The sequence below is a fragment of the Ascaphus truei genome, unplaced genomic scaffold (genome assembly GCF_040206685.1).
Source record: "Ascaphus truei isolate aAscTru1 unplaced genomic scaffold, aAscTru1.hap1 HAP1_SCAFFOLD_481, whole genome shotgun sequence".
In the NCBI taxonomy this organism is placed as follows: Eukaryota; Metazoa; Chordata; class Amphibia; order Anura; family Ascaphidae; genus Ascaphus; species Ascaphus truei.
In genome coordinates, this window is record NW_027456812.1 from 228,799 (window position 1) to 252,212 (window position 23,414).

Sequence of the window (23,414 nt, forward strand, 5' to 3'; positions counted from 1 at the left end):
GGTACAGAAGCTATGCTGAACTGTGGCTTACCGATTAATAACCGCTATAGTAATTACAGGGTTAACCGACCCAACCCCGTTACCCACCCACTCAAGGGCCACTCTACCCTCTATCCATTGATTGGCAGAGTGGTACATCATACCCATATAATATGGGCATGATAAGCCACTATATCCTAAAGGCATAAATGTGGAATAGGAACTGATTTTTTTTTTGTTAGATTGATTATCCGGTATATGTCACAATCCACATTTATGTGACTTGAGGTCTGTGTTTTTTATGCCATTTGTTTCACTTCTGTCTTTCTTTATTTTTTCTTTCCTTTTTTTTCCCTTTCTTTCTTGCTCCCTTTTCTCCCTTACCTCTTCTTATCCCTTTCCAGTCCCTTGTCCTTTCCCTCTTCCTTTCCCTCCCGCCTTTTTCCTTTCTTTTTAATTTCCCTTTCTTATTACATATATACACACACTTTCTTTCGTTGACTCTTTTTGAGTTACAAATATATATTGTTTAAATTATAGCTCAGTTGATTCATTAATTGGTTATTACAGAGTTACATAGTTACATAGTAGGTGAGGTTGAAAAAAGATGTAAGTCCATCAAGTTCAACCAATGCTAAATTTAGACAACAGATACATTATCCTATATCTATACTTACTTATTGATCCAGAGGGAGGCAAACAAAAAACCCCAGAGTCATATCATCCAATGATATCTCATAAGGGGAAAAATAAATTCCTTCCTGACTCCAAGAATTGGCAATTGGATTAATCCCTGGATCAACAGCCTTCCCATGTTTACTTATTTGGTATATCCCTGTAAACCTTTTTCATCTAAAAAGATGTCCAACCTTTTTTTGAACAAATCGATTGTATCTGCCATCACAGTCTCCATGGGTAATGAATTCCACATTTTAACTGCCCTTACTGTAAAGAACCCTTTCCTTTGTTGCTGGTGAAATTTCCTGATGGTAGATCTGTGGATAGCCATCCTTTCTTTAAACATCCTGGTAGTTTTTCCAATGTAGCATAAGCCACAAGGGTATTCGATCAAATATACTACAAAGCGTTTTTCACAATTGAGGTAGTTCCTGATTATGATAGCATTACCGTTGTGGGGATGAACAAAAGTCAATCCAGTTTGCATAAACTGGCAATTAATGCAGCCATGGCAGTGGAATGCCCCAGGTTTTCTTGACAGCCATGTGATGGTTGGTGCATATTTAGTCACCGGGTCCGCCTGTGTAAGGGTGTCTCCTAAGTTCCATCCTCTGCGGTAGATCTTTGCAGGGGTGTCTTATTTTGGCATCATTAGTTAAAATGTGCCAATTCTTGTATATACTCCATTTGATGAGGTTAGAGGCTGTGGTAAATGTACTGATAACATTGACATGTTCTTCCCCATTATTACTTGTATTGGATGTAAGTACCGTTGTCCGCTTTGTTGCTCTCGCTTTGATCAGAGCTTTCTCTATCTCGGTTCTGTGGTAACCCCTGCCATGAAAGCGGTGTGCCATCTGTTGCAGTGATTTTTCCACCTCGATGGGATCACTTGTAATCTTTTTGACCCATAGCATCGGTGAGTATGGTAGTTGTATGGTGTTGTAGAGGATAAATATATTAATAGGGTCTGTCTTGTAACCAGTACAAGTATATGGAAGGTCCTGAGTTCGATCCCTGCATGTGTAAAATGTTTTGTCCATTGTCAATAAAGCATTGAATGTTTATAAATGACACCGCGCACGAAAGCCGAAAGCTGCGGGAGAGAGAGGAGAGCAGAGAGCACACAGCGCAGAAGAGAGAGGAGAGCACGTGGTTGAGGAGAGAGATTTAGATGCCGGTTAAAGGTGACATTTTAACGCGATCCCAGTTATAACGCGGTATGATTCTTTGGACCCCAAGGACCGCGTTATAACGGGGTTCAGCTGTGTATAAATGAAAAACTGATGAAAAAGATATCAAAGATACAGTAACACTAATATATTACATGTAAATTGATTAATTTATGTGAAATAACAGATTGCTTGAGTGAAATGAATCACTTGAAAATAAAAATATGTACAGGCATACCCCGGTTTAAGGACACTCACTTTAAGGACATATCGCCCAGTAGGCAAATGACATCTTACGCATGCACCTGTCAGCACGTCCTGAACAGCAATACCGGCTCCCTACCTGCACTGAAGCTGTGCGCAATCGGGGAGACTATAGAGCTTCTTACAAATGCGTTATTCGCCTCAGTTATGCACGTATATGATGTTTGCAGTACAGTACATGCATCGATAAGTAGGAAAAGGCTAGTGAATTAAGTACATTTTCGCTTTACGTTCCATTGCGTACGTAAATGCGGGGTATGCCTGTACATTCCAATTGTGATAACTTGCCAATTAACCTAAATGTGAATTAAATAATAAATAATAAAGATTACATTTCTATTAAACTGTGATCCTCCTTGTAATCAATGATTGAATATACTGTATTTAATGCCAGCTCAAAAAGGAGTAAAGTTGGAGATTAAGCAGCTTTCAAAGGAACCAAGTTCGAAACTAATCTTAAACACAAAAGGAAAAGAAAACGAATGATCCATATTATAAATATTAATGTATTGAAGGGTTAGAACAGAAAAAAGTACACTCCACAATTCAGTGATGATAGGAAATGTGATAGCATATAATTACCACACTGGGACTGTTAGAGATCACTGGGAGGAAGACACAAGAGGGTCACAATACAGGGATCAACTTCCCAAAATGAAATCTGTCTGAGGGTGCTATTGGAATCTCTGCACAAATAGCAAACAGCTTCTTACCTTGCCTCCAGCATTTATCTGTTAGGAACAGACTGTCACTGACTTGTAAAGGTTTCTACTTTGATCCGGTTGGTGAATAAAATCAAACACGTTTGTCCATATTGTTTGCGCAACGGAGTGAATATTAAAGCTCAGCTGGAAGAAGCCGATTATGAGACCAGTGGGATTAGTGCTCTGAGTCTCACTCGCAGAGGAACGTCCCACCTTTCCGCTCCTCTGTTTGAATCAGCAGATATTGGTCACAGCTGATGTAAAGCAATTAAAAAAGGGGTCACCAGCAGGATTAAAACCTCTCAAAGGTTTGAAGGATTGCAGTGTCTCACACCTACCGCGTTTTGTTGTGACTCTGCGACTTCCTATGGGTACCCCTGAGGAAGTCGCAGAGTCGCGACGAAAAATGTTGGACAGGAGGAGAGCGAGGTGAGTTAAGGAGCTGTAGAGATAGGAGAAGGGGATGAGGAGAGATCATGCACGGTGGAAGGATCCCGGTGGAGGAGGGTGAAGAGCAGCAGAGTGTGGTAAGGTGGGATCCGGGTGTGTTAGCAGGAAGAAGAGGGTCAGATGAGGAGCTGCTGAGAAGGGGAGGAGGGTTTGGGATCTGGGTATGTGTGGAGAGAAGCTGTAGAGCAGTGAGAGTTTGCACACCCTCTCTGGACAAAATCCAAGTGAAAGGCTTAACCGGGAACTACCATTGGCCTAATAAGTCTGCTAGTAACATATTAGCTGCTGCAGAGTCGAAAGTGGGCACAATGTGGGAGGGCAAGACAAGCCAGCAGGTACAAGGATGTTTAAGACCCCTGATTTTTATCAGTAAATATGTCACTGTCATTAAATCTAGAGGTTGGCCAATCCTCCCAAATCCGTTTACAGGATTTTCTCAAAATTTCTCCCCAAAATCTGTTTTTTTGGTTTAAAATCCACCAGTGGATTTGGTCGGTTTTAATCAGCGTGGATTCATCAAAAACTGCCATTGGATACAATCTGCTGGACAATCCGTAACAATCTGCCAACAGATTGCTGAATCCGCAGACTGAAATCTATAAATCCCTCCAAGGGTTGTGCAATCTGTGGAGTGTATTGGTAATAATAATAAAAAATATGCAAAATGTAAATCACCGTTTTTTAAAATTGATCCACTGTAATCCGCGGACCAAAGGAACCGGTCGATCCACTACTGATCCATATCCGCACCAAAAATTCACCCATCTCTAATTAAGTCTCATTGATCCTCATGGCTGACCCTTTAAAAATGCCACTATAATTTGGTTACTTTGGTCCTACATGGGATCGGTGCTTTAACCCATTTTACAGTACATGCCACTGTTGTATTGTATTGTATTGTATTGTTTGTCTTTATTTATATAGCGCCATTAATGTACATAGCGCTTCACAGTAGTGGTAATCAAATAAATAACAGATAATATAAATAACAGATCATGGGAATAAGTGCTTCAGACATAAAAGTAACATTAAGGAAGAGGAGTCCCTGCTCCGAGGAGCTTACAGTCTAATTGGTAGGTAGGGAGAACGTACAGAGACAGTAGGAGGGAGTTCTGGTAAGTGCGTATACAGGGGACAAAGCTTTATATCATGTGTCCAGAATTGTCCACAGTGCTATTCATATGCTTGTTTAAGCATGTGTGTCTTAAGGTGGGTCTTAAACGTGGATAGAGTGGGTGCTAGTCGGGTATTGAGGGAGAGGGCATTCCAGAGGTGTGGAGCAGTTAGTGAAAAAGGTTTAAGGCGGGAGAGGGCTTTAGATACAAAGGGGGTAGAAAGAAGACATCCTTGAGAAGAACGCAAGAGTCGGAATGGTGCATAATTAGAAATTAGGGCTGAGATGTAAGGCGGGGCAGAAGAGTGTAAATCTTTAAAAGTGAGGAGAAGAAAGGTGTGTGAGATGCGGGATTTGATCGGAAGCCAGGAGAGGGATTTCATGAGGGGAGATGCTGAGACAGATCTAGGAAAGAGCAGTGCGATTCTGGCAGCAGCTTCTAGGATAGATTGTAGGGGAGACAGGTGAGAAACAGGAAGGCTGGACAGCAGGCGTTACAGTAATCAAGACGGGAGAGAATGAGGGCCTGAATCAGAGTTTTAGCAGTCGAGCAACAGAGGAACGGGCGTATCTTAGTGATATTGCGGAGGAAAAAGCGACAGGTTTTAGAAACATTTTGAATGTGAGAGGAGAAAGTGAGAGAGGAGTCCAGAGTGACCCCTAAGCAGTGTGCTTGGGCTACTGGGTTAATGATCGTACTTCCAACAGTAATGTGGAAGGAGGTATTAGGGCCAGATTTGGGAGGAAGTATGAGGAGTTCTGTTTTAGCCATGTTGAGTTTAAGGCGACGGAGGGCCATCCAGGATGATATAGCAGAGAGACAGTCAAAAACTTTGGTTTGTACAGCAGGTGTAAGGTCGGGTGTTGAAAAGTAAATTTGTGTGTCATCAGTGTAGAGGTGATATTTAAAACCAAGAGATGTTATTAGGTCACCTAGAGAGAGTGTGTACAGAGAAAAGAGAAGAGGTCCCAGGAGAGAGCCCTGTGGAGATCAATAGAGGAGGAGTTGGTGTTAGCAGAAGAGGCACTGAAAGTACGATGGGAGAGGTAAGAGGAGATCCAGGATAGAGCTTTGTTCCGAATACCAAGAGTATGGAGAATTTGAAGGAGAAGAGGGTGGTCCATGGTGTCAAATGCTGCAGAGAGGTCGAGTAATATGAGTTAAAATATAGTATAGTTAAAGTATTTATGTTAAGCATCACCTGTGGAAAACGGCATAAAGGCGTCAATCTTCAAGAGATCTTCAAGGCGTCAAGAGTGTAATGACCTCTGACTTTGGCAGCATGGAGGTCATCAGTTATTTTAGAGAGTGCTGTTTTCGTGGAGTGAGCAGTGCGGAAACCAGATTGTAGAGGGTTTAGGAGAGAATAGGTGTTGAGAAAATGAAGCAAGCGAAAGAATACAAGACGTTCAAGGAGTTTAGAGGCAAAAGGCAGGACAGATATAGGTCGATAGTTAGAAGGACAGGTAGGGTCAAGCTTGCTGTTTTTGAGTGATGGGATAACTGTTGCATGTTTAAAGGAGGAGGGAAAGGTATCAAAGTAGAGGGAGGAGTTAAAAATGTGTGTGAGCGTAGGGATTATAGAAGGAGCAAGAAGTTTTAGGAGATGGGAGGGAATGGGGTCAAGAGTGCAAGTAGTAGATGGAGAAGAGGAGATCAACAGTGACACATCTTCCTCTGAGACAGTGGAAAAAGAGTCAAGGAGGGCAGGAGGAGAGTTAGGAAGAGGTGTAGGATGGGAGGAAGAAACAGACGGGATGTTCTGACGTATGGATTCCACCTTCACCTTAAAATAGTCAGCAAAGTCCTGAGCGGAGATGGAGAAAGAAGAGGCAGCTGGGGGTGGTTTGAGTAGAGCGTCAAAGACAGAGAAGAGTCGGCGTGGGTTAGACTTGTGTGTGTTGATTAGTGAAGAAAAGTAGGCTTGTTTAGCTTGCGAGAGGGCAGAGTTGAGAAAGGATAGCATAAATTTGTAGTGAAGGAAGTCTGCGAGAGTATGAGATTTCCTCCCGGGGCGTTCAGAGGAACGCGTGGAGGAACGTAGCATGCGCGTGTGGGAATTTAGCCAGAGTTTGGGGTTAGAAGGGCGAGGACAGCAGAGAGAAAGCGAGGCATGTAGATCAAAGAGGATAAGGCAGAGTTGTAGTTCCTGACCAGGTTGTCAGGGTCTGTAGCAGAGCTGGGAGAAGAGAGGGAGGAGCGTAAAGTGGACTCAAAGTCAGGTAGGTGAATAGAGCGCAGTTTTCTGCAGAACCGCTGGGTAGATGGAGTTGGAGAAGGGGAGAAGCGAGATAGAGAGAATGAGATGAGGTGATGGTCAGAGAGAGGAAAGGGAGAAATTGAGAAATCGGAGAGAGAGAAGTTTTTAATGATAACCAGGTCGAGGTAGTGGCCATCCTTGTGGGTTCTGGCTCCAGTCCACTGTTGAAGGCCAAAAGAAGAGGTTACAGAGAGAAAACGGGAAGCCCAAGGGAGAGAGGGGTCATCAATGTGGCAATTTGAGTCCCTAAGGAGAAGAACAGGGGAGTCTGAGGAGAGAAAGAGAAAGAAAGAGAGCCAGGATTCAAAGTGAGAGAGAAAGGCAGAAGGGGAATGAGTAGAGGAAGGTGGGCGATAGATGACAAGGGGCAATGGATAGATGGAAGGGGCAATAGGGAGAGGCAGGTCATTTCTTAGCTGACACATCCAAATAGATTTGCTGTGTTGAGTAAAGATATTGGGAATGTCGGGGCAGAAATGGCAAGGCTCAGGGAGACTAATTACTCTATCAGCCAGGGGAATAGTTCCTCCAGCACAGTAGGGACTCAGGATGCTCAGATACAAAGAAAGATTGTGGTGGTAGGGGACTCAATTATTTGGAAGGTAGATAGGGCAATCTGTTGCCGTGACCGCATGAACCGAACAGTTTGTTGTCTCCCGGGTGCTCGGGATTGGCACATTGCGGATCGGGTAGACAGATTGTTGGGGGGGGGGGGGGACTGGGATTGAACCGGCGGTCTTGGTACACGTTGGCACCAATGACAAAGTTAGAGAAAGATGGAGGGTCCTAAAAAATGATTACAGGGATCTAGGCCAAAAGCTTAAGGCAAGGACATCCAAGGTAGTATTTTCTGAAATACTACCAGTGCCATGCGCTACCGAAGGGAGACAGTCGGAGATCAGGGAGGTTAATGCATGGCTAAGAAAGTGGTGCAGGAAGGAGGGGTTTGGGTTTTTAGAGCACTGGGACTCCTTTTCTGAGACGGATTGCACCTCAATGAAGAGGGATCTTCTGTGCTAGGGGGGAGAATGCTAAAAAGGTTGGAGGAAATTTTAAACTAGGATGGAAGGGAGAGGGGAATGAAACAGATAATGAACTAAATGGAATAGAGGAGGATACAAGTTGGTATGGATGTCGAATGGGGGCAAGTGCGAGTTGACAAGCAGTGAGACACCCATAGTAAATACAGATAATACTAGAAAACTTCTAAAGACTAAACCAAGTGGGCGCAGAAAGGAAGGAGCAGATAAGATAATAGTACAGGCTGAAAAAAAACTTAAATGCATGTTTGCTAATGCAAGAAGCCTGACAGATAAAATGGGGGAGCTTGAATTAATAGCTGCAAGGGAGCAGTATGATATCATAGGCATTACTGAAACATGGTGGGATGAAACTCGTGACTGGACAGTTAATTTAGAGGGTTATTCCCTTTTTCGGAAGGATCAAACAAATAGAAGGGGAGGTGGAGTATGTTTATATGTTAAACCGGATCTGAAACCTATTATAAGGGATGATGTTTATGAAGGGAATTATGAAAATGTAGAGACTTTGTGGATAGAAATTAGCAGTGGAGGTAAAAGTATTAGGAAAATGTTTGTGGGAATATGCTATTAACCACCAAATATCTGAGAGATTGAGGAAGCTAAAATACTTTTGCAAATGGAAAAGGCATCAAAACTGGGTCATGTTTGCATAAAGGGGATCTTAATTATCCAGACATAGACTGGGGCAATGAAATTAGCGTTACAACAAAAGGAAACAGGGTTTTGGGGGTGCTTAAAGACAATTATATGACCCAAATTATTGAGGAACAAACCAGGAGAGGGGCAGTTCTGGATTTGGTCATATCAAACAATGTAGAAGTAATAACAAATATTCAAGTCCTGGAACATTTGGGTAACAGTGATCATAATAACATGGTCTCATTTGAAATAAATGATCAAAAAACAGATTACTTGGGTTCAACAAAGACTTTAAACTTTAGAAAGGCAGATTTTAATAAACTGAGGTCTAATCTAGTAGTAATACAATGGGATTATGTTTTTGCAGGGAAAAATTTAGAAGATAAATGGTCAGTCTTTAAAACATTGTTAGAAAAGCACACTTATCAGTGTATACCCTTGGGTAATAAGTATAAAAGAAATAAGTCAAAACCAATGTGGCTAAATAAACAGGTACGGGAGGAAATGGACAAGAAGAGGAAGGCGTTTAGATTCTTGAAGTCAGAAGGGACAGAGACATCGTATCAGAATTATAAGGAATGTAACAAAAATTGCAAAAGGGCAATCAAATTAGCAAAATGGATAATGAAAAAAGGATTGCAATAGAAAGTAAGGTCAACCCTAAAAAGTTCTTTAAGTACCTTAATAACAAAAATATGAGAATAGAAAATATAGAACATACTGGACACCTAACAAGCTAACAAGCTCCGGTTAAACCCCCAAAATACCCACAACATATATATAAGCATATGAGTATCAGAGGAGTGCTACTGAGCATGGCAATATGCATTAAAACCAGAGACATAACATAAAACACAGACAAAGCTCAGTTTTTAGCACATCTAGTGAGACTCATACACGGTACAGTGCCTAAATATATATGGATAAATATCTAATGAGTAAATGGTCTTTTAGTTTGACATTTTTGGCCAAAATTGTTGTAAGCCCCTGAGCCAACGCCAAGGCAGACCACTGCCATGCTCAGTAGCACTCCTCTGATACTCATATGCTTATATATATGTTGTGGGTATTTTGGGGGTTTAATAGGAGCTTGTTAGATGTCCAGTATGTTTTACAATTCTTGTCCAGCTAGTCATGGCTGATTGGAGGTTGGCAACCTCCTACTTAATTTAAGCTCACCCCCTCCCACATTTAAATGGTTATGGGCTCACTCCATAGCATCTTCCACTCAGGGGAACTTGCCTGCTTGCAGTTTGGCTGTGACATCTCTAATACAGAGTGCTTTTCCTGGTAATGTACAGGTTAATAAAAGCTTCACTCAGACAGAACTTTGCAGCTAATATTGACAGATTTACTATAAATCATTCTTCCTGTTATTAAACAGGTTATTAAGAATTTATATTAGCGTTAGGGACCCCTGATATGTGGTCTGCCTTGGCGTTGGCTCAGGGGCTTACAACAATTTTGGCCAAAAATGTCAAACTAAAAGACCATTTACTTATTAGATATTTATCCATATATATTTAGGCACTGTACCGTGTATGAGTCTCACTAGATGTGCTAAAAACTGAGCTTTGTCTGTGTTTTATGTTATGTCTCTGGTTTTAATGCATATTGCCATGCTCAGTAGCACTCCTCTGATACTCATATGCTTATATATATGTTGTGGGTATTTTGGGGGTTTAATAGGAGCTTGTTAGGTGTCCAGTATGTTTTACAATTCTTGTCCAGCTAGTCATGGCTGATTGGAGGTTGGCAACCTCCTACTTAATTTAAGCTCACCCCCTCCCACATTTAAATGGTTATGGGCTCACTCCATAGCATCTTCCACTCAGGGGAACTTGCCTGCTTGCAGTTTGGCTGTGACATCTCTAATACAGAGTGCTTTTCCTGGTAATGTACAGGTTAATAAAAGCTTCAGTCAGACAGAACTTTGCAGCTAATATTGACAGATTTACTATAAATCATTCTTCCTGTTATTAAACAGGTTATTAAGAATTTATATTAGCGTTAGGGACCCCTGATATGTGGTCTGCCTTGGCGTTGGCTCAGGGGCTTACAACAATTTTGGCCAAAAATGTCAAACTAAAAGACCATTTACTTATTAGATATTTATCCATATATATTTAGGCACTGTACCGTGTATGAGTCTCACTAGATGTGCTAAAAACTGAGCTTTGTCTGTGTTTTATGTTATGTCTCTGGTTTTAATGCATATTGCCATGCTCAGTAGCACTCCTCTGATACTCATATGCTTATATATATGTTGTGGGTATTTTGGGGGTTTAATAGGAGCTTGTTAGGTGTCCAGTATGTTTTACAATTCTTGTCCAGCTAGTCATGGCTGATTGGAGGTTGGCAACCTCCTACTTAATTTAAGCTCACCCCCTCCCACATTTAAATGGTCATGGGCTCACTCCATAGCATCTTCCACTCAGGGGAACTTGCCTGCTTGCAGTTTGGCTGTGACATCTCTAATACAGAGTGCTTTTCCTGGTAATGTACAGGTTAATAAAAGCTTCAGTCAGACAGAACTTTGCAGCTAATATTGACAGATTTACTATAAATCATTCTTCCTGTTATTAAACAGGTTATTAAGAATTTATATTAGCGTTAGGGACCCCTGATATGTGGTCTGCCTTGGCGTTGGCTCAGGGGCTTACAACAATTTTGGCCAAAAATGTCAAACTAAAAGACCATTTACTTATTAGATATTTATCCATATATATTTAGGCACTGTACCGTGTATGAGTCTCACTAGATGTGCTAAAAACTGAGCTTTGTCTGTGTTTTATGTTATGTCTCTGGTTTTAATAGAAAATATAGGACAATTTCAGTGTGAGATGGGTAGGCAGATTATTGGAGATAAGGAAAAAGCTGAGGTATTAAACAAATTCTTTGCCTCTGTGTTTACCAGGGAAGAGTCAAGTTCAATAGTAATGCCGCAGGAGGAAGCCACAACCTCCATATTAATGAACAATTGGTTAACTGAGGAAGACGTCCATAAGCGACTTGAAAAAATGAAAGTAAATAAGGCACCTGGCCCTGATGGCATACATCCAAGAGTTCTCAAGGAGTTAAGCTCAGTAATAGCAAAACCATTATATGTAATATTCAAGGACTCAATTTCCACAGGCTCAGTACCACAAGATTGGCGTAAAGCAGATGTGGTGCCTATATTTAAAAAGGGAGCTAGATCACAACCGGGAAATTACAGACCTGTAAGCCTGACTTCAATAGTAGGGAAACTACTTGAATGTTTAATACGGGATAATATTCAGGAATACCTAATGGAAAACAAAATTATTAGTAATAGTCAGCATGGATTTATGATCTTGCCAAAGTAACCTTATTTGTTTCTTTGAGGAGGTAAGTAGGAAGTTAGACCAGGGTTATGCAGTTGATGTGGTCTACTTAGATTTTGCAAAGGCTTTTGATACGGTTTCACACAAGAGGTTGGTGTACAAAATAAAGAAAATTGGACTCAGTAATAATATATGCACCTGGATTGAAAACTGGTTAAAGGACAGACAACAGAGGGTTGTCATAAATGGAACTTTTTCAGGTTGGGCTAAAGTCGTGAGTGGTGTACCTCAGGGATCGGTACTGGGACCCCTGCTTTTTAACTTGTTTATTAATGGCCTTGAGGTTGGGATCGAGAGCAAAGTCTCCATCTTTGCTGATGATACTAAATTGTGTAAGGTAATAGAATCAGAGCAGGATGTAATTTCTCTTCAGAAGGACTTGGAGAGACTGGAAACGTGGACAGGTAAATGGCAAATGAGGTTTAATACAGATAAATGTAAGGTTATGCATTTGGGATGCAAGAATAAAAAGGCGACTTACAAATTAAATGGAGATATATTGGGGAAATCCTTGATGGAGAAGGATTTAGGAGTGTTTGTTGACTGCAGGCTTAGCAATAGTGCCCAATGTCATGCAGTAGCTGCAAAAGCAAACAAGATCTTATCTTGAATCAAACAGGCAATGGATGGAAGGGAAGTAAACATAATTATGCCCCTTTACAAAGCATTAGTAAGACCACACCTTGAATATGGAGTACAATTGTGGGCACCAATCCTAAGAAAGGATATTATGGAACTAGAGAGAGTGCCGAGAAGAGCCACCAAATTAATTAAGGGGGTGGACAATCTAATTTATGAGGAGAGACTAGCTAAATTAGATTTATTTACATTAGAAAAGAGGCGTCTAAGAGGGGATATGATAACTATATACAAATATATTCGGGGACAATACAAGGAGCTTTCAAAAGAAATATTCATCCCACGGGCCGTACTAAGGAGTCGGGGCCATCCCTTAAAGTTGGAGGAAAGGAAATTTCACCAGCAACAAAGGAAAGGGATCTTTACAGTAAGGACAGTTAAAATGTGGAATTCCTTACCCATGTAGACTGTGATGGAAGATACAATAGATTTGTTCACAAAAAGGTTGGACATCTTTTTAGATGGGAAAGGTATACAGGGATATACCAAATAAGTATACATGGGAAAGATGTTGATCCAGGGATTAATCTGATTGCCAATTCTTGGAGTCAGGAAGGAATTCATTTTTCCCCTTAATGGGGTTTTTTTGTTTGCCTTCCTCTGGATCAATAAGTAATTATAGATATAGGATAAAGTATCTGTTGTCTAAATTTAGCATAGGTTGAACTTGATGGACCTATGTCTTTTTTCAACCTCATCTACTATTTAACTATGTAACTATGACTGCCACGTGGACAGGGAGAGGAAAGAAGATCTGGACAGTGTAAAGCCTCAAAGGAGGGAAAAGCAAGAGAGGGAGGAATAGAAAGGTTTCGGTAATGGCAGAGAGAGGAGAGCAGAAGCCCCACACCTCCACCCCTGCCATCAGGGCATGGAGTGTGGGAGATAGAAAGGCCACCATAAGAGAGGGCAGCTTCCAGAGCAGAGTCAGACTGAGTGAGCCAGGTCTCAGTTATAGCAAATAGGAGCAGAGAGTGAGAGAGTTATTAAGTTACTTTGGTCCGACATGGGATAGATCTTTTGACCAATTGGCTAACTTTGGTCCTACTGTATATGGGACTGACCCATTACCCAATACACAATAAAACATATCACTGTTCTGTCAGAGTTATCATAGATTGCAACATGTTTCCCTGACTCACTCATTCCTCATGTCTACTGTATGTTGCAGGCTCCTGACCTTGGGGATATTGTATCCTCTGAAAATTGTATCTCTTCTGGTTGCATGTGGTACTCCAAATGGAATAATATCCGCAAATCTCTGTATCTCGTGAATCACTGCATCCATATAAGGCATCTTGCTCCGATCATCCACCGATGGAAAGCGGCTCTGACCAATCACGTGGTCTATCTCCTCCTGGACTTTTCCTGTAGGAAGGTATGAAAACAGAGAGATTACAGTGTGTTTCAGGCCCCTCTTTACTAAACACTCTTACAATTAAACATCTTACGGCACTGGAAGACATCATACAGGTAATTCAAGCCAATGGGTGCCAGAAGGGTCTTAATGCAATAGACTTTTTAGTAAATATGTCTCAAAGTAAGTGATCCACAAAGCTCTTATAACGAGTATTAGTGAAGATCAGTGTTGAATGCCATTCAAGTTATTTGGCTATAAGATGTCTTCCCACATTGGAAGGTGTTGTACTGTATGTAAGAAAACTGCTTAGTAAACATCGTATAGTTCTGCCTGAAGAGTAATGTAGTGTGAGTAATACTTACTTTCAATGTCTGGGTATTTGAGAAGGATGAGGAAGCTGTATTTCAATGTTGTGCTTGTGGTTTCCGTCCCAGCCATGAACAGGTCCAGCACAGTCCCAAATAAGTTATCAAAGTGGAATTCAGTATTTGGGTTGTGTTTCTCCTGTGGATATTTACAGGGGTGAAATAGCATAGCAGAGCAACATAATATCTGACATTGAAAAATATATATATTTAATATTTTTTGAATGCTAACCTTATTGTCACAATAACCCCGGTAATAACCCATGTAATTGCCTTAACCCCTGTCTAAAACAACTTCAATAAAAAGCCTGTATTGGTCTGAGGAATCCAGCATGGAGCTGGTTAATAATTGCAGCTACAGATAATTAACTATGTCATTATTAATTAATAATTGCTATGTACAGTATATTAAATCATACATCATGTTCATTTTTTTATATATATATACATGTTATGATATATATATTATTATATCCGTTGATCCAGGGATTAATCCGATTGCCAATTCTTGGAGTCAGGAAGGAATTAATTTTTCCCCATAATGGCGTTTTTTGTTTGCCTTCCTCTGGATCAATAAGTAAGTATAGATATAGAATAAAGTATCTGTTGTCTAAATTTAGCATAGGTTGAACTTGATGGACATACGTTTTTTTCAACCTCATCTACTATGTAACTATGTAACTATGTACTATTATCAACAAAAGTTCATCTTTGACATTAATGTATATTTATACCAGCATTTATAGGAGTTAACTCAGATTTAGAGTACTCATCTGTTATCTATCATGCAATTTTATTTTACCTGTCTATGATTGGCTATTCAATCTATAAATTATGTATGATGACCCATGCAAGTAACCCCTGACGAAGTCTTTCAAGACGAAACGCGTAAGGGGTGTTTCGTGGACCATAGTGTGCCAACTTGTCCAGTATTTTATTAATTGCATGCTATATCTCACATACGGGAACGCAAGTTATTTCCATATTATGCCTTCATTGAGAAGGTAGCTGAAGCAGCGAGTCCCTATTGGGGGATAATACAGCCAATCCGGAGAGCCCAGTGACGTCACAAGTGTCTCGAGGTACTGCAACTAGAGACTTAGGCTAAGGCCCCGCTCCCTCAGTCAGCGCGCCCCGCACTGCAGACAGGCGGGGCACTGACAGACACAGACTGTGATATGCGGTCTGTAGGGAGCGGGAGCGGGAGCCGGAGCGGGAGGGGGGCAGGAGGGAGGGGGGCGGGAGTGGGAGGAAGGGGGGCAGGATCTGATCGTGGTGCCGTCCACCCCCCCACACACATACATACACACACACACACATACATACACACACACACACATATACACATACATACACACACATACATACATATACACACACACACACTTTAACCTGCAGCTCCTTCTCTGCTCCTCACCCAAGGCGCCTCCCATCTAGCTCCTTCCCTCCCCTCCTCCCCATTGCTGACTCGTGTACCATGTGACGCGTCGCCGCACGGGAACACAATTCTCTGGTATCCCCTGCTGGCTGACGCGTCACAGTACGTAGTCAGTTGGCAGTGAGGAGGGACTGGGACAGGATCGTGAGGCTAAACAGTATTAGTGAGTTGCGCTCACGCGGCCGCCCGCGCCACCGGGCACAGCGGGTCCCAGCCCTAACCTTAGTGGGCGGAGGGATTGCAGTGGAAAGGCGCTCCGAGCGTACGTATACTTCCGGTACACGGAGAGAGCTGTAACATTCGCCGGTTCCAGTTTACCCCAGATCGATATCAGGAGTTGCTGCTGGAATCTTGCTGCTATTGATTGGCGTTTGAGTATTTACTCATACGTGCTCTTGGTCCTGTTATGTTTGTGAGTGTGCATTTTTTACGTATCCAGTTCCATATAAATTTTTGTAATCATACTACACCAGTGATTCCCAACCGGGGCTCCGTGGAGTAGTCCAAGGGGTTCCGCCTGGCCACCCCAGCGGTTTCCTGGCTCTCCCGGCTCCCCGTCTCATCCTCTCACAGGTTTCACGCTCTAGGGTGCGCACGTGTGTACGTATGCGCGTGCCGCCTGGCTCTTCCACTCCCCCCCGAGCCCGCACACAGGCGCGCTCTTGTGCGCGTGACCGCATGCGCGTGCCACCGCCTACTGCCCGTCCACAACCTGCACGCTGCCGCCGCCGCTTGAGGTGGGGAGGAGAGGGAGATGGGACATGCAAGGTGGGGGTGATGTGAGGGAGATGGGACATGCAAGGGGGGGTGATGTGAGGGAGATGGGACATGAAGGGGGGGTGATGTGACATGGAGGGGGGAGGGATGTGAGGGAGATGGGACATGCAGGAGGACGATGTTAGGGAGATGGGATATGCAGTGGGGTGTGATGTGAGGGAGATGGGACATGCAGGGGGGTTGATGTGAGGGAGATGGGGCATGCAGGGGGACGATGTTAGGGAGATGGGACATGCAGGGGGACGATGATAGGGAGATGGGACATGCAGGGGGGTGATGTGAGGGAGATGCAGGGGGGGGGGGTGATGTGAGGGAGATGGAACATGCAGGGGGGGGGTGGGGGTGATGTGAGTTAGATAGGGCATGCAGGGGGATGATGTTAGGGAGATGGGACATGCAGGGGGACGATGTTAGGGAGATGGGACATGCAGGGGGGTGATGTGAGGGAGATGCAGTGGGGGGTGTGATGTGAGGGAGATGGGACATGCAGGGGGGTGATGTGAGGGAGATGCAGGGGGGGGTGTGTGATGTGAGGGAGATGGGGCATGCAGGGGGACGATGTTAGGGAGATGGGACATGCAGGGGGACGATGTTAGGGAGATGGGACATGCAGGGGGGTGATGTGAGGGAGATGCAGGGGGGGTGATTTGAGGGAGATAGGACATGCAGGGGGGTGATGTGAGGGAGATGCAGGGGGGGGGGGTGTGATGTGAGGGAGGTGCGGGGGGGTGATATGATGATGATTTTACCCGTGTGGCCCGATTAAAAAATATATATATATGTATTGGGGGGGTCTTTTATAAATGTATTGGGTGTCTTTTTTAAAAATGTGTTGCGGCGGTGGGGGTCTTTTACAAATGTGTTGGCGGGGGCGGGGTATTTTTATTATGTATTGCGGGGTGGGGTTACATGTATTTAGAGGCGTGAGGTTTTTTGGTATGTATTTTGTGGGGGGGATTGTGTGATAGTGGGGTAAATGACGGAAGGCAGGAGCGAGTCAGAGGAGAGAGGAGAGAGGGGGGAGTGAGTGAGGAAAAGAGGGAGTAAGAGTGAGACGCAGGGGAGATAAATACATGCGAGGCGGGAGGGGGAGGAGAGTGGGTGAGACAGAGGAGAGAGAAATACATGCGAGGCGGGAGGGGGAGGAGAGTGGGTGAGACAGAGGAGAGAGAAATACATGCGAGGCGGGAGGGGGAGGAGAGTGGGTGAGACAGAGGAGAGAGAAATACATGCGAGGCGGGAGGGGGAGGAGAGTGGGTGAGACAGAGGAGAGAGAAATACATGCGAGGCGGGAGGGGGAGGAGAGTGGGTGAGACAGAGGAGAGAGAAATACATGGGAAATAGAGATGGCTCGTGAGGGGTGAAATGAACCTAAGGCCGCGCTTATAGTGCCGGCGACGCCGACGTCAGGCTGCGGTTCCTAGAAAAATCAAATTGAAGTGACTTTCAGCGATCGCGACCAAGCCGCCGCGCCGTCCTGTCGCTCCTACTATAAGCGCACGCGAGGGCGTCAATACATTTGTTTTGACGCGACGTTGCCAGCACTATAAACGCAGCCTAATATGTGTCAGCCAGACAGGGGTTCCCCAAGGTTTTCCAAAATACTTCAAGGGTTCCTCCAAACAAAAAATGTTGGGAATCACTGTACAGCCCTATGGGTGCGCCTGTTTTTTGTTTGCATTTTCTATAGATATCTCAGAGGGAGGAGTGTTCCACCCCCCCCCCCCCCCCATATTTGTTCAGGCTGCAGAGACTCGGTTGGACAGTGTTGTGGGACTGGACTTTAATTTGTATTGTATAATTTTTTATTGGACATTTTATTTGATTTTTATTGTCATATTGTTATGGTTATTTTCACTTGTGTCCTGAACAGCATTGGTCCAATAGATATTAGATTCACAGATCATCTATTTGGCTTCACTCATGTAGGTTAGATATTGGGAAGCGCTACAACCTGTTTTCTTTGTTCTTGTCCATATTATACAGTATGGGCATGATGTACCCACTGTACCAATGAATGGGTGAAGGGTGGGGGTAGTTACCTGGGGAGGGTGGTTAGGCCTCCTGGGTGGGTAGTGGCAGAGGGTGGGTTAACCCAGGGGAGTGCAAACATTTAGTGCGGCGCCCCTCTGTCTCTCTCCCTCCGGCTCTCGTGCCCCCCGCCTACCTTTATCCAAGTCAGATGACGCTGCGGGTTCATCTGACGTCACGTCACATGACCCGTGGCATCATTTGACGCATGTGATGTCACATGACGCCATGGCGTCAGATGATGCTGCGTTGCCATGGCGATGCATCACAGCTGGCTGAATCCCGGTAATTAAACAGTTGCAGAGGCCTCATGCGATCCCCTGGCATTTAATTTAAACTTCTGCAACTGCCCTTGCCCCAGTCTGCAAAATCTCCCACCCCCCTGGGGGTTGCGCCCCCCACTTTGTACACTGCTGGGTTAAACCCTTAATTACTTTTGCGGATATGAACCACTAAGGTGATTAAGGGGCTAGGTGACATTAGATAGTATTTTTCTGGCAACGGAGGACAGGGATCTGCAGTATCCTGACTAGGACACTCTTCATGATGCCAGGGTAAGTAGAATGGTTTTATTACTTTTTTTTTTCTGCTGGCTAATGTTGTGTTTAATAATGGGCAAATAATCTATTAACCATATCTGGATAATAGTTATTTTGCCCATTACTCTACTGTATGTGTTTGGGGTGGAGGGGGGGTGTATTTATTGAAATGTAGGACATGTTTTGGGTTTTTTTACATACAGAATTGGTACCGCAGGGCAGCGGGGTCCCATGGAGACCACCTGAGGGCCAACGGGTGCCATCCGAGGACCCCAGATGCCTACGGGTACCACCTGAGGACCCATTGGGGACACCTGTGGGGAAAACCAGGGGCCCCACCGCTAACACGTGGCGAAACGCGTAGAGTGGGAGTCTTACCTGAGCGGAGCTATCGGAAGAGAAGTCCCAGAAGGTCTAGCCCTCACCCAGCGATGGACCCGGATCTGACGTCAGACGCCGGGCTGTGCAGTGTTACAGCTGATCGGAGGCAGAGACAGACGAGTGGGAAGAGTTGCGGGTCGGTGAGCCAGCCAGCTGTAGACATCCTCATTTACACTATTGCAGTGTGACATACCCGTTTTTTATTGTTATATTGTGAGTACATTACTGTGATAAACTTTTTATACCTCGGTTGACCTGCGCTATGCCAGTTTCTTTCTCTTGTTGTTGGGCCATACCCTCCTGAGTACCTGATCCACCTAGTTGACAACTTTACCACTTTCTAACCATTGACTGTGTGAGTCAACCCTGCTGTTTTGACTCTTACATCCTGTAAGTAGTCATTCTATAAGAGCCAAGTTGTTTTTTCCACATTTTTTCCACATTGCTATTCTGCTGCACTTAAATTTATTTTTGTTTCTTCCCCATGCTCCTCCTGGATTTTGTATTTACTGCTGACCCGCAAGGACCACCTGAGGTCCACCAGCCCCCGTGGGAACCAGCCGAGAGCCCCCAGACACCAGTGGGGACCACCCATGGACCCCATTGGGGCCCACAGGGACACGCAGGTACCACCTGGAGGCCCACAGAGCTGAGCGGGGATCACCTGGAGGCCCCTAGACACCCATGGGCACCCCCTAGACACCCATCGGGACCACCGGGGACCACCGTCGGCCTGTAGTATTAATCCTGTGTGTAAATAAATAAATCATGTTTTTATGTGGGGGCAAAGGGGATGGGTGGGTTGTGTATTGATGTTTATTAAACATGTTAATGTTTATTGTGGGCCTAAGAGGTGGGTAGTAGGGCTGTTATGTGTATTGTTTTTTATTGTAGGTAGCAGGGTTGGGTGAAGGGGGTATTGTCCCCAAGGATGGGTGGTTAGGCCTACCGGGTGGATGGTGTGGGAGGGTGGGTGCGGGAGGGTGGGTTAACCTCTTAATTACTATAGCGGTTACATTAAGGTGATTAAGGGGTTAGGGGACATTAGATTGTTTTTTTTATTGTTCTGTATTTTTTGTAGCAATGGAGGACATGGACGGGATGAGGATGGCGTTCATCATGGCAGCCTGGCAGGTTTGAGTGCAAGATTTATTTACTTTATTTATGCTGCTTAAGGTATTTTAAATGAGCAAATGCACTATTATCCATATGTGGATAATAGTAATTTTGCCTATTTTTGTACTATATGGGTTAGGGGGCGGGTGTATTTATTTAAAAGGATTGTTTCTTTTTTGTGGGCACACCATTGTCAGCGCAGGCCAGCAGGGACCCCCAGACTCCCGCGAGGATCACCTGAAGGCCACGGACTCACGCGGGGATCACCCAACGTTGAATGGACTTTCGCGAGGCCTGTTGTGTGGATGGTGTGCCTGAAAAAAGGTAAACAAATTTTTTTTCTATGTCCAGCTTCTATTGCGCCTGCCATTAGCTTGTGCATTTTTCTGGCATGCTTTTAAAGCACGATTGACTTAGCGCTGTTTAGTGAATCCCGTGGACTGGCAAAAACCGGCGAGTTTGCCGTTTTTTGCCTGATCGCACAGATTTTTTTCACAGGCCAGGAAAAATGCCTTTAAAGACCGATAAAGCACTGTTATCACTGCTTAGTGAATCGCGCAGCAGCCTGTATCGGCCTTAAAAGCCAATTTGCACTCTTAAAAGCACTTATAACAGCTTAGTGCATAGCCCCCATGATGTCAAGAAAATGATGGTGAGGAGTAAAGTATTCAACCGTACAAATGAATGCGGGACAAGACCATGTCAGGACACAAGATGCAAAACCTGCGCAATGCTCCACACAGCTGGCACAATACAAATACCACACTGGAATCTGGAGTACAAAATCAGAGGAAGGTTCACCTGTTCCTCCAGCAATGTCGTGTACCTCATCATGTGCATTAAATGCACAGGGGGCTGCTACTACATAGGTGAAACGGGCAGGGGCTAAACAACATAATGAATCTGCATCGCCACAGCATCACACGCGGAACAAGAGACCGTCCTGTCGGCGAACATTTCTCTGACTCTGGCCGTAAGATGAACGATCTGAAGGATACTCAAAGGTAATCTTAGAACACAGAAAAAAAGACGGTTTCATGAATACAAATTTATGCAACTGTTCGGGACAATTAGCAGTGGCCTAAACCGAGACCGAATTTTTATGAGTCACTACTGACACGAGAGAACTCTCTTCCCATCAGTGCTAAAGGCCATCTCTATACATACTGCGCTATATGTATGCACAAACAGCTGTCTCACACATACAAACACTCTATGTAATTCCATCCCTAAATACCAAGAGGGCAACATAGTATCTACACACACTTTTTTAGTAATGCAACACCCTCTCACATTTCCACACCTACCCACACCATTGATATACACACCCACTCCACACACACCTTTTATAAAGCTCTGTATACACTGTGGGCTCTTCATTAATTTATAAATACATACATACATACATACATACATACATACATACATACATACACACACACTCTTACATTACTAACATTCAGGGACTATTTAACACCTCAAGTCATAAATCGCATCGCAGGAGGGATAAGCTCTGGTCACAGATAACATTCCAAGAGACACTGTTTTATTCAATGTAACACCGCCGGAAGAAGAGATCAGTTTATCTCGAAAGCTCGCACAAATAAAAGCATTTCGTTAGCCACAGAACGGTATTGTCTATTCATTTTTGATCTCTCTCTCTCTCTCTCTCTCTCTCTCTATCTCTCGATAGATAGATAGATAGATAGATAGATAGATAGATAGATAGATAGATAGATAGATAGATACTTGTAAAACATTTTTCCTTCTTAAGGCCATATTTACTAAGCGGTGCTATAGAAGACACCTTGCAGCCCATTCAAGTCAATGGGCCATGTAGTGTAAATATGGTCCTCCCTTTTTTAATGTTACCTCCTCCATCTTTATCAGGAAACAGTCAATGAAATCTCGGGGACAGTTGACATCAAGGGTCTCTTTGTGACTTGTCACAGACTCTTTCACAAAGGCTTTTAACTTGGCAACATTTGTAAAGACCTTCTGGTGAGGGCCTGGGAGATGATACAGGGTTTTGGGAAATATACTCAGTAGCTGAAAGAAGAAAAAGTAACATTTCATATGTTACATATATAGGCAATAAATGTATGAATAATTGCAAATATTTATATTTGTATTCTGTATGTTCTCTCTGTAAGTATTGCGGTTTATCTTTGCAATGAAATAGCACTACTCCCTTCCCCCTCCCCCCCTGCCAAAAAACTAAAAATATAAGTGTCATCACAGGGTCATTAATTATAAATTAATTCCAAATATTAAATGTGTGAATTTTCCCTGCTTTGTTATGGAGCGTTCATAAAATATTCATTCATTTTATAAACAGCAAAACGGTTGATCAAAGTTTTTCAAGTTGTTTTTTTTATTTGAACATGTGGGAAACGTTATACATTTTATTAACTTTTAAAGAAAAAAACTAAATATTCGTTCTTGGCATATTTTTAAAAATATTATATGCTATTTTCCCAACAGTGAATGTGCATAAACATCTGTTAATGGAAATGTACGCAAAAGGTTTCCCACATCTCTACTTACAATACCCCACGGAGATGCCAGTATCTGGAACAGCTCCCGCAACAAGGAAAGCAGGGTCATAAACTTCTCATCTTCATAGTCAAAACGCTCACCAAAGATGATGGAGCAGATTACATTAGAGACAGACAAGCTCAGCAGATTGGTTGGATCAAATGGAGTATCTGAGGACAGACATCAAGTTTTACTCAGTATTACAACAATGCTTAATAAAGACATGAGAGCCTGACCTACCTGTAATAATAAACACGGTGCAGAATTAGCCTTTCTTTGTTCAATTTAACTCACTGTATTCATCTTACTTTAGCACAACTTTACACTTTTCTTTACAAAAAATAGACAGACTTACACATCATAATGTTCAAAAATCAAGAAGCTTGTAGAAGCCTTTTTATTATTGTATATTTACTTTAGACAGGGCTTTTTGTGACCGTACGGTCCGATATGCCATACTTTCACCTCTGTTTCCACTGCTGCAGGCTTTTGCCCTGCTTGCAGCCTCTGCTTGCTGAGGGGGTGCGGCCATCACTCCAAACAGCAAATCCCTCCCCGCCC

At 43.4% G+C, this 23,414-nt stretch overlaps 1 protein-coding gene and 1 long non-coding RNA gene across 2 annotated transcripts in view; one reads left to right on the plus strand and one right to left on the minus strand.

The window, feature by feature from the left end:
- The window catches only part of LOC142484955 (cytochrome P450 2C20-like), a 102,078-nt gene that overhangs the window by 45,263 nt on the left and 33,401 nt on the right, over positions 1-23,414 (minus strand). The window contains exons 4-7 of the mRNA XM_075584207.1: positions 22,863-23,023; positions 22,188-22,364; positions 14,031-14,172; positions 13,489-13,676 (exon numbers count right to left, since the gene is read on the minus strand). Of these exons, the coding sequence (XP_075440322.1) occupies positions 13,489-13,676; positions 14,031-14,172; positions 22,188-22,364; positions 22,863-23,023 (668 nt within the window). The remainder of the gene's footprint in view (positions 1-13,488; positions 13,677-14,030; positions 14,173-22,187; positions 22,365-22,862; positions 23,024-23,414) is intronic.
- LOC142484959 (uncharacterized) lies at positions 736-22,913 on the plus strand. The gene is made up of 3 exons (XR_012798316.1): positions 736-1,576; positions 13,480-13,686; positions 22,800-22,913. It is a non-coding gene; the product is annotated as an uncharacterized LOC142484959 (long non-coding RNA).